This window comes from Tyto alba, unplaced genomic scaffold (assembly GCF_018691265.1).
Source record: "Tyto alba isolate M040663 unplaced genomic scaffold, T.alba_DEE_v4.0 Super-Scaffold_38, whole genome shotgun sequence".
Taxonomy (NCBI): Eukaryota; Metazoa; Chordata; class Aves; order Strigiformes; family Tytonidae; genus Tyto; species Tyto alba.
Genome location: NW_024881313.1, coordinates 16,277,657 through 16,294,682, shown reverse-complemented (window position 1 = coordinate 16,294,682; position 17,026 = coordinate 16,277,657). Strand labels below are relative to the sequence as shown.

General features: G+C 35.8%; 1 protein-coding gene across 5 annotated transcripts in view; it reads left to right on the top strand.

Moving 5' to 3' along the window:
- Positions 1 to 17,026, top strand: part of AKAP9 (A-kinase anchoring protein 9) — a 121,825-nt gene that overhangs the window by 98,321 nt on the left and 6,478 nt on the right. For all 5 annotated transcript variants that reach the window (XM_042802136.1, XM_042802135.1, XM_042802133.1 and 2 more), the window contains 13 exons: positions 2,568 to 3,653; positions 4,734 to 4,880; positions 5,284 to 5,787; positions 6,212 to 6,275; positions 6,980 to 7,098; positions 7,863 to 8,054; positions 8,933 to 9,121; positions 9,779 to 9,923; positions 10,653 to 10,872; positions 11,920 to 12,070; positions 12,973 to 13,641; positions 15,347 to 15,549; positions 16,407 to 16,515. In XM_042802136.1, the coding sequence (XP_042658070.1) occupies positions 2,568 to 3,653; positions 4,734 to 4,880; positions 5,284 to 5,787; positions 6,212 to 6,275; positions 6,980 to 7,098; positions 7,863 to 8,054; positions 8,933 to 9,121; positions 9,779 to 9,923; positions 10,653 to 10,872; positions 11,920 to 12,070; positions 12,973 to 13,641; positions 15,347 to 15,549; positions 16,407 to 16,515 (3,798 nt within the window). The remainder of the gene's footprint in view (positions 1 to 2,567; positions 3,654 to 4,733; positions 4,881 to 5,283; positions 5,788 to 6,211; positions 6,276 to 6,979; positions 7,099 to 7,862; positions 8,055 to 8,932; positions 9,122 to 9,778; positions 9,924 to 10,652; positions 10,873 to 11,919; positions 12,071 to 12,972; positions 13,642 to 15,346; positions 15,550 to 16,406; positions 16,516 to 17,026) is intronic.

Genomic DNA, 17,026 nt, shown 5'->3' with positions numbered 1-17,026 from the left:
AATTGGATTTTCTCAGTGAATGAATTTTGCATTCTGACCACTTTAAATGTGAAAATTTATTAATTATAAGCTTTAACCCCAAAGCAAGTATTATTCTGTAAGGTAAGAGCAGGAATTCTGTTACCCCTCAGCACCACGACACTGAACATGTACGGTAACATTCTAGTAAGACATATTGAATCCACTAAAATAGAAGTCTGACCGAGCTGGATAATTTCACTGAGTTTTTATGTACCAAATTTAGTTATAATGAACCTCCGTGAATAATGACAAAACTTTGAATTAGATTTAGGAAATTGGATTTAGGAAAGATTATACTTTAGGAATCCAAAACGGTTTCACATTATACAATGACTACAGTAATACAGTTACATTTCTTGCCTTGAGAGAAATACCCAGGATTCAGGTATAATTCATTTTAATGATTGATGGTTCTCCTGTTATATGAAGTTTAATTTTCTTAATTCCATCCTCTTACTCAATTATATTTTCCAGGACAGTAAGTAATTACTCTGCTTGATTGAGATCTGTATTAAATATTAATAGGTTGTTCTTAGGTTAATCCCTTTCCTTTAGTCCCTTAGACATCTTCATCCCACTAAGTGCTTTTCTTTTAATTGCTATATTTGCCTTCTGTGGTCCTTTATTCCATTGTGTTATGAAGAACAGAAACTGTTATGCTGACTTGATTGCAATCACCAGGATCACTGTTCTTTTCTTCTGAAAACCAGTGACTTGTTCACATTTTATTTAGTGTTTTTAGCTTCCTCTAGTCTCTGTGGAGTTTTAAAAATAAGTTCTTCACTGGGAAATCAGTCCTTCTAATTTATATAGTCACATTTATCATTTATTTTTGTACATATTGTACTTATTACAAACTCTTCTTATTACTGTATTTAACTAAACTTAGTGAATTATTGAGAGATAAAGGAAAATGCAAGGCTATTTTAGTAATTAATTTAATCATCTTTCTTCTCTTATGCATTTTTTTCTTCATAATTCTAAAAGGCCCTTTTAGAATTCTTACCTAGGTTAGGTACCGTAACTGATTTTCTTTTATAATATCTCTTTCTGAATATTTTTGACAGATTTCCTTCTGCGTTTTTCATTTCCAGTGCAGAAGCACTATTCATCTCAGATCTCCAGACATTCCCTTAAGAAAATATATCCACTTTGATTCTTAGACTTACTACTTATAATCTGGTCATTCTTTATTTTGACTTTGTAAAGGATTTTTTTGTCATTTGTCTACACTCAAATGAGAATTTGCTTCCATTGCAATTTAACAAACAGTTTTTAAAATTAAGTTTAGAAAACTTACTCTACTAGAATCTGATCATTTGTGGTTTAATTCTGTTTGTTAATACTTCATTAAACTTAGTGTTCATCAGCGCCAGTCATTCCATTTTTTATGTTTACTCATCTGTTTCTTGTTAGAAGCTGATATAAGATGGCTTCTATTTTCTGCATCATAAAGTCATCACCCTCATATTTGCTCAGTTACATCATTTTATGAATTCCTTGGAATTTTGAGCCGCTTACACAGCCTGTAATTTTAAGTGTATTTAGAACTAATCTAGGAAAGTATTATTCTCACTCTCTTAATCTGTCTTCAGCAATCTCTCTTTTGAATTTTGTTTGGATAGTCATATATATTTAAAAATAAATACTTCTATAACTTTGTGTCTCTTTACTTTCATTTAAACTATAGCACAAAGAAATAATTATGGTCTAGGTTTATGGATTCTACCTGCCCTGTCTGGTTTTGTGCACATCTGTGTATGTGTGTGCACACACAAGAACAGACATACACGTATTTAGGTTTGTGATGGGAAATGTCAGAGTCAACTGGTAGGTCTTTTGTGCAGTCAGACTAAAATACATGTTATAATGGTATTTTTCCACATAATTAATTAAAGATCTATTTGTATTTAAAGTACTTATCCATTTTAATTGGATGTGTCATATATAAATCTATTTGACCATATGAATGAGTGGTGCTTTTGCACAAAGAGCACAGTAACTGTCCAAGCTAGCTGAGCATATCTGGCCTGTATATGGTAAGCTTGAGCATATTTTGGGGGGTTTTTTGGAGGAAGTTTTTATGTAACGTAATGCAGTAAAATTAATCTGAAAGTTTTAACTTCATAAATCTTGGTTCCTTGGAATTCTGTGAGTAAAAATAATATATTAAACCTTGACTTCATAAGAAGATTGATCAGCAGACATTTCCATTTTAATTTTCAATAAAAAGGACAAGACAGAGCTTTAGACCAAACTATTGGGAAAAAGGTGTTGTGAACACTTACACTTTAGTGTTTCATGTTTCTGTAAATGTTACAAATACTTTCACACCTATTTTGCAGTTCATTAAGGTCACAGACTACTTCGTCAGTCCTATGTGAAGATGCCCTGAATCTCATAAAGCTTTTCAAGAGACATCGCATTAAGAAATTTTCTGAGGACATACGTTCTTAACTGTGGCTGTGAAACCAGGGAGAGAAGTTAATTGAGGATTTAATAGTTACCTATGATGAAGTTCAGTTCTTGTATTTTTTTTTTCCCAGGTTATTGAAGAGCAAAATGAGCATATACGGGAGCTTGAAGCCGTGGTAGAATGTCTGAAAAGTGATCAAGAACGTGTGAAGAAAAAAAATGATGAGGAAGTAGAGCAATTGAATGATGTAATTGATAAGCTTCAGCAGGAACTGGCAAATATCGAACAAAAAGTACCTGCAGACATTGCTGCTTTTCAAGAAGATGCTGATAGTCTGAAACACATGCTTGAAACAGCTCTGGCAGAAAAAGAAGCTTTGGAGAAGCAAGTAGAAAACATAAATGTAGAGGCATCTCGAACAAAGAATGAGCTTGAGGAAACTAACGTAAAAATGAACCAGCTAAAGCAAGAAATAAGTATGTTAAAAAAAGAACATGAAAGAATAACAGAGAAATATAAGTGTGCACTGATGAAAGGTGATAGGGAAAATACAGAAGATAAGAGCGATGGGAGAACTGAAAAAGTGGAAGACTTATGTGAGAAGGTAGAGTTGCTAGATCAATGCCAGCTTATGTCTCCAGATGAGAATGTAAGAGTTGCCATTAGCAAAATGGAGGTACAACTGCAGCAACTTCAGGCATGCATTAAGGAAAAAGATTCAGAACTGTTCCAGTCCTACAATGAAATAAAAGACCTGAAAGAACAAGGCAAAGCTGAAAGAGAAACACTTAAAAAGAGGATATTAGAACTGGAAAAGACACTAGTAGAAAACATTGCTGCTGCTCTTGTGAGTCAGGTTCAGCTAAATGCAGTTCAGGAGCAAAGGAAATTCATGCAGGAAATTCAGGAAGGTTCAAAATGTGTGGAGGAAGCAATCAAGAATGCCCAAACACAGAGTTTGAGTGACAGAACTGAAAATGAGATGGAATCAAAACTATCATTCTTAACACAGAGGCTTAGTGAGATGGAGGACCAACTGTCAATGGTAAATCATAATTTGGAGCTAGAAAAAGCAAATGTAGAAGTTGCACAAAAGGAAGCTAAAGTGAAAGAAGAGAGACTCTTAGAACTTCAGCAATTACTAGAAGAGGTTCAGGAAAAACACAAAGGAGAGATTCAGAAATATATTAAGCAAGAAGAAGTGCAGGCATATCAGGTAATTACATGCTATTTTCTTTGGGCTTGTTTTCACTAAAATCTGTTATTTTATATAAACTATAATGAATGAAACGCATCTTAATGAGACAAGTGATAGGAATATACTGATGCATGGGGTAGACCTTAACTTCTCTGTTATTCCTGGAGTTACAAAGAAAAGGATGTTCTTTTAGATGAACCCCACTATCAGTTTCCACTTTGCATTAAAACCGCTTTTCCTTTTCATGAATGTAGGGTGATTTTGAATTTTGGACATACACTTTCTTATTCTTACTTTGAATTGACATAGGATGGAGTGAATTACTTTTGCATGGTATGGAGGTAGAGAGATGATAATTAAAATGTTAAAAATTAAGAGAGAGTTCAGAATCGTAAGGGAGTGGTAGCAAATTGTCTGTACAGTTGGGGTTTTTTGGGGAGGGAGGTTGTTTATGTATGCCTTGTTTTTGGTTTATTTCTTCTTGCTTTCCAGTCTTGATTCCAAAGACATTTCCCATCAGTAGTTTTTACTAGTATACATTTGTCCTGATTTCCATCCACCACTGATTATGTTGCCTCTGAACTTAAAACCTTCGGTCAAAGTTGACTATGCTTGATAGCCCAAACATGGGCTTGATTGCTGAAACTCTTAATTTCAGAGACATCATAAGCCCAGTGCTGGACCAGAAAAGGTACTAAGACCTTTCATCAAATGCAGATTGCGTGAATGTCATTAATGTCTTATAAATGTAATAATATTATCAGGCTTCATTGCCTACTCTCTGACCTTCCACCCTGTGCTTTCTACATGGTGTAGCTAATTTCTACTTGCAGTTCAGTAAACTGTAAGAAGACGGTCTTTCCTCTCATGCTTGTCTTTCCTCCCACGCTTAGCTGGTTTGTGGGAGTTAATCTAGGAGAATGTTTTTTCAGTTTTAATTTTCTGAGGTTCTGTTAATCCAAATAACATACATTTGTTTTCCCCTATGGTCTTTTAATTTGTGGCTTTTGTAATTTGGTGTGAAAGTGAGCAGTACTGTTAATACTTGATTTTTCATAAGGTTGTTCACCATTTTCCATATCTTATGTTGCCATGTAGGTAGGAGCACAACTCATGGAAAGTCAAAAAGAAAATGTGCATATTAATGAACTTGAACTAGAGCAAGTTAAAGAAGAGGCAACTTCTGCAAAGGAAGAACTGAGCAGTTACAGAGAAAAGGCAGAAAAACTTCAGCAAGAACTAGCAGTAAGAACCAGATTGTTCCATATTGTATTTAAAGCAAATGACTATACAGGACTTATTGTGTAAATGTGCATGCTATAGTTTTTTTTAATCTGGTACTAAGAATGCCACTAGGAAAAATGGTCACTCAGTACCTACTGTCAGTGGAATAAAACTGATGCTGTAGACCAAATCTTCACTTGTTGCCAAAATACATAGTTCCACAGTCCACTACAGTGCAACGGTGGATCTAGAGCTGTATTTCTTAGGAGATAATATTTACCTTGTGTCATAACTGCTTTAAAATAGGACTAAACTGAGCTCTAATGGTATAGACAGTTGTTTGGGTTTTGGTTGGATTTGGTTTTGGTTTGGGGTTTTTTTAAGTATTTAGAAGGACTGCAATTTAGATTCTCCGTATTTACAGGTAAAGGAAGCAAGTCTGATATATCTTCAGAAGGACCTGTGCAAAGTCAAAGAGAACCTAGTTCAAGTACAAGAGAAGCTTGCAAGTTACATGAGAAAAGACAAGGAAATGGCAAAGACTGAAAGCAAAAAGGATGCAGAAATATTGTGTGATTTGTCAACTAGTGAGTCTACACTAGTTAAAAAAAGCTCATCGTCGCAAACAGACAAGACTGTGGAAATCAACAGCTGTATCCAAACTTCACCAATCCTTGTTAAAAATGCAGAAATCCAAATAGATTTGCAAAATGGATGTTCTTCAGAAGAGATTGCAGAGATCATAAGAGAATTTACTGAAAAAATTGACCAAATGCAAGAACTCCATGCTGCTGAAATCATGGACATGGAGACAAGGCATATCTCTGAATCTGAAGCATTAAAGAGAGAGAGGTTTGTTGCAGTGCAGGTATTGACTGAAGAATGTAATACTTTAAAGGAAGTCATAGAAACTCTACAAGCTAAAGAGGTATGTATCCTATTTTATATTAATTAAACTACTTCAGTTTCTGCTTTTGCTCCTGCTACAGAAATTCCCATTTGAAGTCTGTTGTTAACCACCACATGTTCATTATAAAGCTTTTAAGTGTTATAATGTTTCTGTGGCCTAGGGAGAGATTGTGAACCCCCTTCCTCAGCAATTTCAGTTTGGGAGTGTGCTCAACTGTCAGAGGCTTCCCTGTGCTACTGCCTTGGAGCTGCCCTGCTCTGTGAAGTGGGAACGAGTGTCTGTCACTCTATTGAATGCTGTCTTTCTTGTCTCCATTTTGACTGATTGCAGAGGAAACTGAACAAAGAGGCTCATATAATTTCCTGCAACTTAGAATTAGCTCCCTAATTGTGAGTGGGTGTGGGAGGATTAAAGATTTGATTGTTCTTTTTTCTAAATACAGGGAATCCCAGTTTCTGGATTAGCACGTTCTCCACCATATCAAGCTAGAGATGGAGGTTCTAGTGGTAAGAAACTTGTTTTTGTAGATTGCAAACAGCGTTATACATTAAATCTGCTTTTTAAATATTAAATTTACCATTAAAGACTTTGTATTCTAAGAAATAAAAACAACTACTGCCAAGATGGAAGCAGAAGCCTGTCACACTAACAAAAAGTGCTGAGCATGCCATGTATATTAATTTGCTATGGAAGAAGAATGACTAGAGTGGAGATGGGTTGAGTTGAGGCATCAGATGCTATTTTTTTCTTCTCACTGAAATTCCTACATTACTCTTACATATTATATTATCTCTTCAGTGTAGCTTCATAATCTCGATAGAATTTAAAGCTACAGCTCCCTAGCAGTGGGAGATGATGACAGGTACGGACTTCTCCAAGAGCAATAAAAATTATTAATAAGATCCTTTTCATAGGCAGAGGCTAAGCATGTTTATGGGGGCTCATTTGGCAGAAGTGTTTGTGCAAGTAGTTGTTTCTCTTTTATAACTAAACTAGGATTTTTAAGTTTGGGGTTTTTTAGTTTTGTTTTGCTGTTACTGCTTTGAAACTGAAAAAGATAAACTATAAAACAGGTAGTCTCCAGGCTTAGACCCAACTCTGGTGACATGCAACCACCTGTTGCACAACAGACAAATATACTTTTTTGATGCCTGTTCTTCAAAGTTTCACAGTAATCCAGCTTTCATGTTTTTCTCTCCTTTTATTTTAGACTCCAGTGCAGACTGGAGTCAAGGAATGTATCTTGCTCAGACCCAGGGATCTGACATGATATCTGAAGGAATAGATGAAGGTGAAACTTCAACAGATTTACTTCCAAAAAAGATTAAGGTAAAATAGAACTGATCATTTTTATTATGGAACAAGAGTGATACTGACAAAATCTTAGCTACTGCTTGATTAGTGAAAAGAGAGACATTTAGATATGTTTGAAAGTGTCAGCTATTTTAATAAATTTTAAAATACTGGTGATAAACTATGTGAATTTTTGCATGTTAAATATGAGTTTTGTAACTGTAGGCTTGTTCTCAATTATGATTGAGAAATTTATTGTAGTTACTGTGTATTAATGATAATGTCATGATCATATTTTACACAATTTTATAGATTCAATTATTATAGTTGTAGAAGAATATCTATCTTATGAAAGTAAACAAATGTGTTTATTATAAACATAAGGGTATCATGCTTTTAATTACATTAAAAAAAAATGGCAAGTCTTTTGCAACAAAGCCCTAGCTTAATGGGTGATTTCAGAAAGTGAATTGTAGAGCTCACCTGGAAGCTTCCCAGGACTTTGTTTTTAAAATGTCAGTGTCCATCAGCAACCGTTTTAAAATTTGAGTATTTATTTGATAGCTGAACTTTGGAATTTTCATTTGAAACTGAGGAAAAGTACGCCTATTTAATGAGTTCTGCTGTTTGGCAGATAGAACTGGGTGACACTTCTGTCCTTGATACGAGGAAGCATAAACAGTTTCCTTCTGCTGATCAATTTAGAAATACCAGTATTCCAATATGTATGAAATAAGGCTGTTATTGTCATTATTACTATTATGACTGGCATTACTTCTTTCTTTTTATATTTATTGTAGGGTTTGCTGAGAGCAGTCCATCATGAAGGCATACAGGTGCTGTCTCTCACTGAATTTCCATATGGTGAAAGAGAGATGCCACCTCTTAAGCAAGAGCCAGAATCTTGGCTTGAGGAAAGGAAAGCTTTTCTAGGCACCATTTCATCTTTGAAAGACCTAATTGCAAAAATGCAACTTCATAGAGAAGCTGAGGTATAAATAATATCATAAACTCTATATACATTTTTTTAAAATTATGATAAACTTATAAGGCACATTCACAGTTCAGGTTTAAATACTCTAAATGTACTGCTGCATGGCAAAAGACTTCAAAAATCTGCAGTAAAACTGCATATTGCACTTGTATCTTAAATTCCAACCTGCATTTGTTTTTCTGGACACTAGTAGCGTTTGACTATATAGATTCACCTTTTAAAAATAATTATTTTTTTAAAGCAGGTTTCCAGTAGCAGTTAAAGTGGATTTTTTAATGTTGCTATTTATTGGTGTAGTAGAATTGGATGCTAGTAAAAAGATACTGTAGTGAGAGAAAAGAAGGGAGAAATTGGTTAAAATATAGCACAATATTAATGAGTAATCTATTAAAACTTATTAAGCCTTGCCTGTCTAATTACCCCAATTAGACTTCTGGATATATGTAGGTAGTTTCTATTACTTCTGCATTTCCTTCAGCATGCAAAGTGGGGGGGATTAACTTTATATCACTATAAAATTCAATCTTCATACAGAATATCTGCATACTACCACATAGGTCTGTGAGAGTCTAGGTATATACGTGTAAGAAATTTAAAAGATAGTGTGATACAGTAACATAATAACTACATGGGGCAAAGTTTTCAGTTATAAAAAGCTAAATTGCTTCCTTCTAAAACAAATAAAAGTTTATCATTTGTACATGCAGAGGAAATCATAACATGTACAATAAATACATGCATTTGTATGAATAAATGTTACATAGCTATTACGTAAGAAAAGCTCAGTATTGCACTGAAAACACACGTTACATAAAATGACCATTCTTGGTGTAATCTTTGAATACTGCTGTTTAAATTGTTTTTATTCCACTGTAGATTTATGCAAGTACCGAATCTCCTGAAGGTGTCTCAGACTGGCGAGGAGAACTTCTGTGTGCTATTCAACAGCTTTTTGTGAGGGAACAAAATGTTCTTGTTGCTGTGTTTCAAACTGAACTTGCAGACCTGGGCACAAGAGATGCAGTGATATTGATGAATCAGTTAGAGCACAGACTACAAGAGCAGGTAATATAAAACATACTTTAGTCAAAATGTGTTTGTTTACATTAGATTTTAATTTTGAATGTCCAAATCCATTTAACTATATGTGTATTAGCAGTAGTTTTGACAGTATAAGAGTGAAAACAAAGTAGGACTTGTAAGCAGAAGAGGTGTGTCTAAAAAGAAACACTGATGTGGTATGGGAAAGAGATTACTGGGTGCACAAGCTACAGTAAAATACAGCCTTCAGAGATCAATATGAATTAAACACCATTGTCCGGAGCTTCATTTCATTAAGTTAATTAGGATTATGTTACACTGCCTGAGAAAAAAGGTAGCTTGTATATATGAAGCAAGTTGTAAGAAGAGGAAGTGGTAAGGGTGCTATGGGACAGAGGGAGGTCAGTTTTCTCTTCTGGAACACGGAGGGATTAGTGATGAAAATTACAGTTTGCCATAAAACTGTTAGCTCTTTTGATTCTATAATTTTGATGCCTAGTAGAGAAATAAAAAAATAAGAAGCAGTTCTTCCCAATATTATAATATGGACTTAATTATGACTTCATTGAAAATGTTTTGAATATATATGTGCTATGAATATATAGGTAAATGTAATATCCACACCATAGATATTCTAATGAAATCTGGAGTTTTATTTTTAAATATTTCTAATGCTAATAGGCTACTAACCAGAGAGCAGCAATGGACTGTCTTCAGAATGCAGACAGAAGAAGTTTGCTAATGGAGATTCAAGTATTACATGCTCAGATGAACAGTAAGAAAAATAATCCAAAGAAAGAACAAGAGATTGATTCAAAAAGCCAAGGTGACTTCTGTGGTAATATATGTCTATTTCCAGATGCTTTCCTGGCAGTGCTCATAATGTTGTAGGTGAAAAAATACTGACTTTCTTTGCTGTCTGATCTTGATACTCATGTTCTGAGCATGCATACTTTTCATCTTTTTCAATCTTATTGGACTGATTTTGCAAAATTGAAGATATAGTCTGTGTTCTTATGACTTGTATCAAATTGAAAGTGATACAAAGTTATTTCAAGGTTATATTTTAAGGTTATTTTCCATGTATGTGCATCAGTGTTTAGGTTCAACAGCTTTGAAATTATCAAAGTTGGATAGTCAGTCATAATGAGTGAACTAATAAGCAATTAGGATGAATAAAAAAAAATCAGAGAACAGGTATACTTCAAAATTAGGTAGATGCTCACTGTGAGTGTTTTGTCCCAAAAACTTGGTCATAAGTGTACATACATACCTAACTTCAGTTATGTTAGTCATAATCCAGATGATACACACTGTTCCATGCATAACCTTTTAAAGAAGTTTAAGAGTTGAAGTGATTTCTTGGAAAGTACGAAAGGAATTACAGTACAAAAGGCATGGTTTTGCTTTCACTCCACTATTGAAAGAATGTATTATTTTAAAATACCACTCTTAGTGATAGCCTTATGGTCATTCTCTGTGCTAGGGGAAACTTTACCCAAATAGCCACTGTTGTTTGTTTACTAAATTTCCATATTAATGGTACTCTCATTAGAAATGCTGGAGTATAATATGCAGCAGAAGCAGTCACAGATACTGGAGATGCAAGTGGAGCTCCAGAACATGAAGGACAGAGCAGCTGAGCTTCAGGAACAGCTGAATTCAGAGAGAATGATGGGTGCTGAGCTGAAGAATGAACTTGCACAAGCCAAACTAGAGCTTGAAGCAACCCTTAAAGCACAACACAAGCACTTCAAGGACCTAGAAACCATCAGGTGTGGCTTTCAGTGCCAAACTTTCTATGTTGACAGTGAAGATGATCTTTTCTATGTTGTCTCAAATAATAATACTGATTTTATTAGGCAAGTTGATCTCATGTAATGTAAATGCTTCTCAGTTTTTCTGTAAAACATATCTGACAAAAAAATAGACTTCTGTTCCATTTGACAAAAAATGTAATTCTATAGATTAAGAAGATCAGATTCATATTTGGATGTAATGATTTATTAATCTAAAGTTTCTTTTTAAATTTTGACATATCAGACTACTGTATACAAGCTAATAAGTATACCATATTTATTAAAGGTTTTTCTGCTTCTAAAACTGAACATGGAGAAAAAAATTGCAGAGTTAAGATGACTTTGCAAGTACTTCCATATGAAATTCTATAACTTCTAAGTGTTGCTTTGCCATCGTCAACATCAGAGGTAACAGGCCAAATATTTGGCACTCAAGAAAGCCATTATTATTTATGCCTTTACCAGATGGGTGCGCCCATGTGCAGTATCTTAATGTTCAGTTCTGAGATAACAAATTAAGACGAGTTTAAATCTGTATTACTTTAAGATTAATTTACAGCCTTTACACAAACCAGCAGGAGCAAGTTACTTTCGCAAATTGATGCAAAATTGATTTGCAAACAAATGAAAATTCAGGGACTAGATTTTTTTTTTTTTTCCACCAAGATAGATTTTTTTTTTTTTTTTTTCCTTTGAGATATATGGCAGCAAGATGCATTTCCCCTGATTTTTTTCAGATTTTGGGCAGTGACTGAATTAAGTTGAATGCTAGCTGCCTCTGAGCCACCAATTAATAAAAAATAACAGCCACAAAGTTAGCAGGATGGACTCACTTTCTATTGTTTTTGAGCTATGCAACTCTGGTTTTGAGTTAGGGTTGTTTTTCTAAATAGTCTTTTCACTGTTACTTTACTACATTAGCAGTGTTTTCTGTGCACAAGATGGAATAAATATAAAGTAACTGATGTTACTGTAATAGGATTAGAGCCTCTCTAATCTAAAGGTTGCTCGTTTCTCTTTTAGGACTGAAGTTAAAGAAAAAGCAGCTGAGCTAGATATTCTCAAGGATACAATGGCCAGTGAACAGAAAAAATCAAGAGAGTTACAGTGGGCTTTAGAAAAGGAAAAAGCGAAAATGGAACGCAGTGAGGAAAGAGGAAGAGAAGAACTGGAGGTATTCCATAATCCCAAATGGCCCAGAATATCAAGGAGCATACAAATATTCTTTTGGTTAACTTTCATCTCAGCTTACATTTCTGTCCAATGTGTGTTCCATGTTCTGTCTTCAACAGCAGTATTATATCATCTAGAGCTGAAGAAAGATGTATAGTAGCTGTGTGGCAAAGAAAGAGAAAGGCCTGCTGCAGATTCCATTTAAATCAATAGGAATTTTACAACTGTGCTTTCCAAGGCCAAGATGAAAAGATTCTACTTTGTACAATAGCACTCAGATACTCAAGGGGACTGGAAATTGCTAACATGGCTACACCTAGCCCCCTCCACAACCTAACTCATAAAAGATAGTAGTCATTATTTAAGGAGATATATTGTTTGTCTCCATTTTAAAAGTCATCAGTTTCACCTCGTGAAAACCAAACTAGGGAGCTTACTTTAGGAGAAGATGCATTAGTAGCTTTCTTGATACCTCTGCAGTATCTGTTATAGTAAGGGAGAGAGCAGATATCCTAGTGCAAGTATTGAGACAAAAAAGTGATCACTTTAACAGCATAGATTTATTTACATCTGGAAATCTTAACATGCAAAATCACTTCCACAGTTTTAGAAAGTAAGAGCAGCTAGTTGTCTTCAACTTTAGAACTAGAGCTGTTTGTATCTCATTAAAAAGTAAATGTTACAAATATTCTTTTATGAGATGATCTGATTTTAGAATAGACACCTGTAATATTTTAGTATCAGACGTAACTGCATTCAGAGAAGTGTCACATTGATTGTGAATAGCCAAACCTGTTAAAAGCAACATGTATAGAGGTAGCATATTTGCAATTTGCAGAAGATAATGGAAATTATACACAAATGGCTTTAATCAGTTTTTTTCCTTCTGTTTTCTTATGGAAGGATTTAAAATTTTCACTTGAAGATCAAAAGCAAAAGAACTTACAGTTAACTAAACTTTTGGAGCAAGAGAAACAGCTGTCAACTGATCTGCAGCAGAAAATTGAATCCCAAGAAGCACTCAGTGCTGCCCAGCTGTCACGTGAACAAGGCCGTAATTCTGAGTTGCAGGTGCTTCTTGAATCAGAGAAGGTTCGAGCTCTTGAAATAAGCAGTGCCCTAGAAAGGGAAAAAGAGCTATGTGCTCAGCTTCAAAGTGCTGAAGATAAGGGGCAAGCTGGAACACCTAATCCATCTGAGGAATTACTTAAAGAGCTACTGAAACAAATGGATGAAAAGCATGACCGTATAGTGGAGTTAGTAAGTGAGATGGAGAAGTATAAACTGGAATCCGTGCAAGTGAGACAGCAAATGGAAAAAGAAAGGCAGATGCAGAGGAAAGCCTTACAAGCAGAACAGGATGCTAACATAATAGCACAGAAGAAACTCCACGAACTGGAGTCCAAAGTAGAAGACCTTCAGTGGCAGCTTGGAGAAGAGAAGCAAGAAGTTCATAAATTAGTAAATGAAACAAAGAAGTTGCAGGAAATAATCCAAGAACTACGGAAAAAAGAGCAGGAGAGTGAAGGAAGGAAGGAAGCCGAAAGGACACCAAGCCACAATCCAAATGAGGTACAGTAGGACTGAGAGCAATGTGTAATACTGAACTGTGCAATTTAGCTTTTAATTCTTTTGTTCAGTTAGCATTGTGTGTCACTGTGCCTTTATTCAATCTATAAAGTAGCCTGCAGGTTACAAACTATGGGCATCAGAGAAAGGGAAAGCATTCCAGTTCTGCTACCTAAAATTTTTCACACACATCCTCTGAGAATGAAGCTGTAGAGGTGTGTGAGGAGGAGCGTGAGCAGGAGAAATGCATCTGACTGTATACACACACTTTGTGTCTCAGTATAGGAGAGGAATATTCCCTGCACCCAGTCGCAGGAATGAGCTGTTCCTACTCAGGAATGCTCCAGGTCAGTGCTCTTAATCTTTAGTTCATAAACCACAAGTGATCTTTGACACATTTAAAAGTGCTCTCCCAACAACTTCAATAATTAAATGAGTAAGTAATCAAACAAGCATATACATGAATTATGTATATGTTAGCAAACAAAATAGGAGGAAGAAACCAAGGTAAACAATTAATTTAAGAATTTAGCCTATTTTTAGGTGAGTGGGAGTTGGAACCACTGTTGCTTGTAAATTTTTCTCTCTCATAAAAGGTTTGGAAAGTTTTAAAATTATTTTTAAATTACTGTTAAAACTCTTTAGAAACTTCCCTGTAAGAGAGAAGTGTTGCTGGATGAGTGATTTGTGGATAGTCCCAGAGGGGGTTGACAAGACACTTGCCTCTTTGCTGACCATGTTTTTTCCCATCTTGCCATCATTCCATGCGTTTTGGCAGCTGTCTGTGGAACCAGGAAGGAAATTTTTCTCTTCATCTAATTTGGCTGCTGCTTTTAATCTTCTGAAGCATTGGAAACTACCCACGCCCCGAGGCAGGATGTTGAGTGTATAGAGAACGGTGGCAGCGTCAGCCTTCCTGCCACGCTCAGTTTGTGCACCTTGCTCTTCTGCTCCGAGCTAACTGCCAACACTGCCGTCAGGGAAGAGTCTTCCCTTGGCTCAGGTTGCCAGTGGCTGTTGGGGCTTTTTCCCCTCCTTGGCAGCAGACAGTATGATCCACTTTCCAGGATCTGCCTGGAGTTTCAAATAATCTCCTGCTTCTTCCTCTGACTTTTGCAACACCCTGCTTTCTTTCACTGGTACCACACCATGGGCAGATACCCAAAGACAGAGCCGTAGACTCATGTTCCTTTGTGAGGGCCAGCAGTTCTTCCATGGCCAGTGTCGGGGGGCTGTTAGCGAGGGTGGGGAGCGCATGCTCAGGGCACTGCTTCACTTGTGGCAGCAGCAGAAGAGTTGCCTGTGACCATGGACTGATCTCCATAACCATGGTGGGCTTTTCCAGTCCTGTTCTTTGACTTTGAACTGGTCACTGAAACGTGGGCACGGTTGCCATAGTTCCATGCACAACTGTAAAGGAGCTGCTGGCGGAAGAAATAGAAAGGCTTGGTGGCTTCCTGCTGGCTGTTTGTTGAATGGATTCACACTGTAGCTGTATGATTGCTAGATCTTAGTCAGGAGATACACCATTCACAAATAATAGACTAGTAATACACCACAGCAGTAGTGTAGTCACACTAAACTCTTCCCTGCGTCAGAATTGTTTGTTCTTCAATTTCTGGGTGTGTTTCAGAATCACATGTTTCCATTTTAAAGCACTGGACAACATGCATTCTATATACATATAAGCATACATCTTTATATACAGGCTACCTGGGATACACCCAATGACAGAACAAGAAATTGGATTCTCCAGCAAAAAAAGGAAGGAGCTGAAACAAATGAATCAACCTACCCCACACGGACGGGAGAAGGTCTCTCTGCTGCTACTGAAATTCTGGAAAATGTGAGACAAAAGCTGCAAAATGCATCTCCAAAGCTGAAGCAGCTGGCTCATAAAGCTGCTAGCAGGTTAGACCAGTCTTCAACTACTTGGCTTTGTTAATAGCAACCAGCAAGCTAATATATTGGTTTTAATCATAATTCACAGACTGCGGGCCTAACTGATTTTGGGGTTGTTCTAGGTTTATAGTATGTGCCATTACTTGAGATATATTGATGTAAGACAGGATCAGAGAGTATCAAGTGCTGCTCTAAATCTTACATGTTTAAAGTGGCCCTTTATAAATTGTCTTTTTTTTCTCTGAAAAATTATAAGGTTTATTTGGGTACGGTATAGGTAGATCATTTTAAAACAATTTAGTAATGAAATAATTCACTGTATAAGGGAACGAATATAGGGATTATTGCTATGGATTATCCCCCTTGTTTCCCCCAGAGGAAAAAAAAAAAATTAATTTATGGTCAAATGAAACTGATCTTGATTCTTATTTTCTCAGGTTACTGTCTCCTTAAGAAAAAAAAAAATAGCATGATACCAGGTCCATGTGAGGTTTGAATCTGTTTTCATTTTGTTGCGATGTTGATTTAAAATTAAACATTCATTCTGAAATGGAAGCAGAATGCATTGTATCTTGAAAATAGCCTCAGATTTTGCTCACACAGATTCAACAAGTTTGTAGGAAGCAGAATGATGTTTTTAAGCAGGCTTCATGTAGAACATCCTTTTCTCAAAATTAGTGGAAACTGCTCTATGCAAATTCTTTCTAAAATTGAGCCAATTTCGTTTAGAGTCACTGAGCAGTCTTGAAAATGTCACCATGTCTCCAGTAACTACGCTGAGGCGATTTGCTGAAGTCCCAGTGCGTATGGATCAAGGGAAAGTCCTGTCAGATTACCTGATGTTGAAACTGTCGCTTTTGTTTCAGATTACAGTTTGAAACAGCAGATGACCAAGACTTCATTGCAATACAAAATGCTATTGATGAAGTTATTTCAGAGCTGCAAAAACTGCCCAGATTGTCCTATCTGGAAGAGGTGAGAGTGCAATGTTGTAACTTTGGTGGGACAGTTTGGATGATGAGCTGTGAGCGGAAACCAGCAAGGAGTTGTTAAGTCTGTACTTATCCAGGTCTGTACTTTATAGAGGAAAATCTGCTCCAGTGAGTGTTCAGATTTGGAGTTGAAGTGCAAAAATCCCTTTCATTTTTTCAATTTTATTTACCTTAAAATTGAATTTTCAACTTCCAAATATTATAAATTTTTGAATCTCATGGCTTTTTCTTTAAGAAAATATATTGTCCTTTCAGCAGTATTTCTGTAATCGAGGAAACTTTGCTCAATACTTCCTGATATTAAAAATCAACATTTAATATTTACTATATTGTGTTGAGACAACACATTTGCTTAAACTGCCCTGTATTTACCAAAGAAAAGTCAGCTGAAGATTGAGTAGTATGCACCTGTGTAAAAAATAAAATCAGGTAATCTGTTACAAAGAATTCAGCAATATTTGATTTTTAACTGATCTTGGCTTGATCCTTACCTG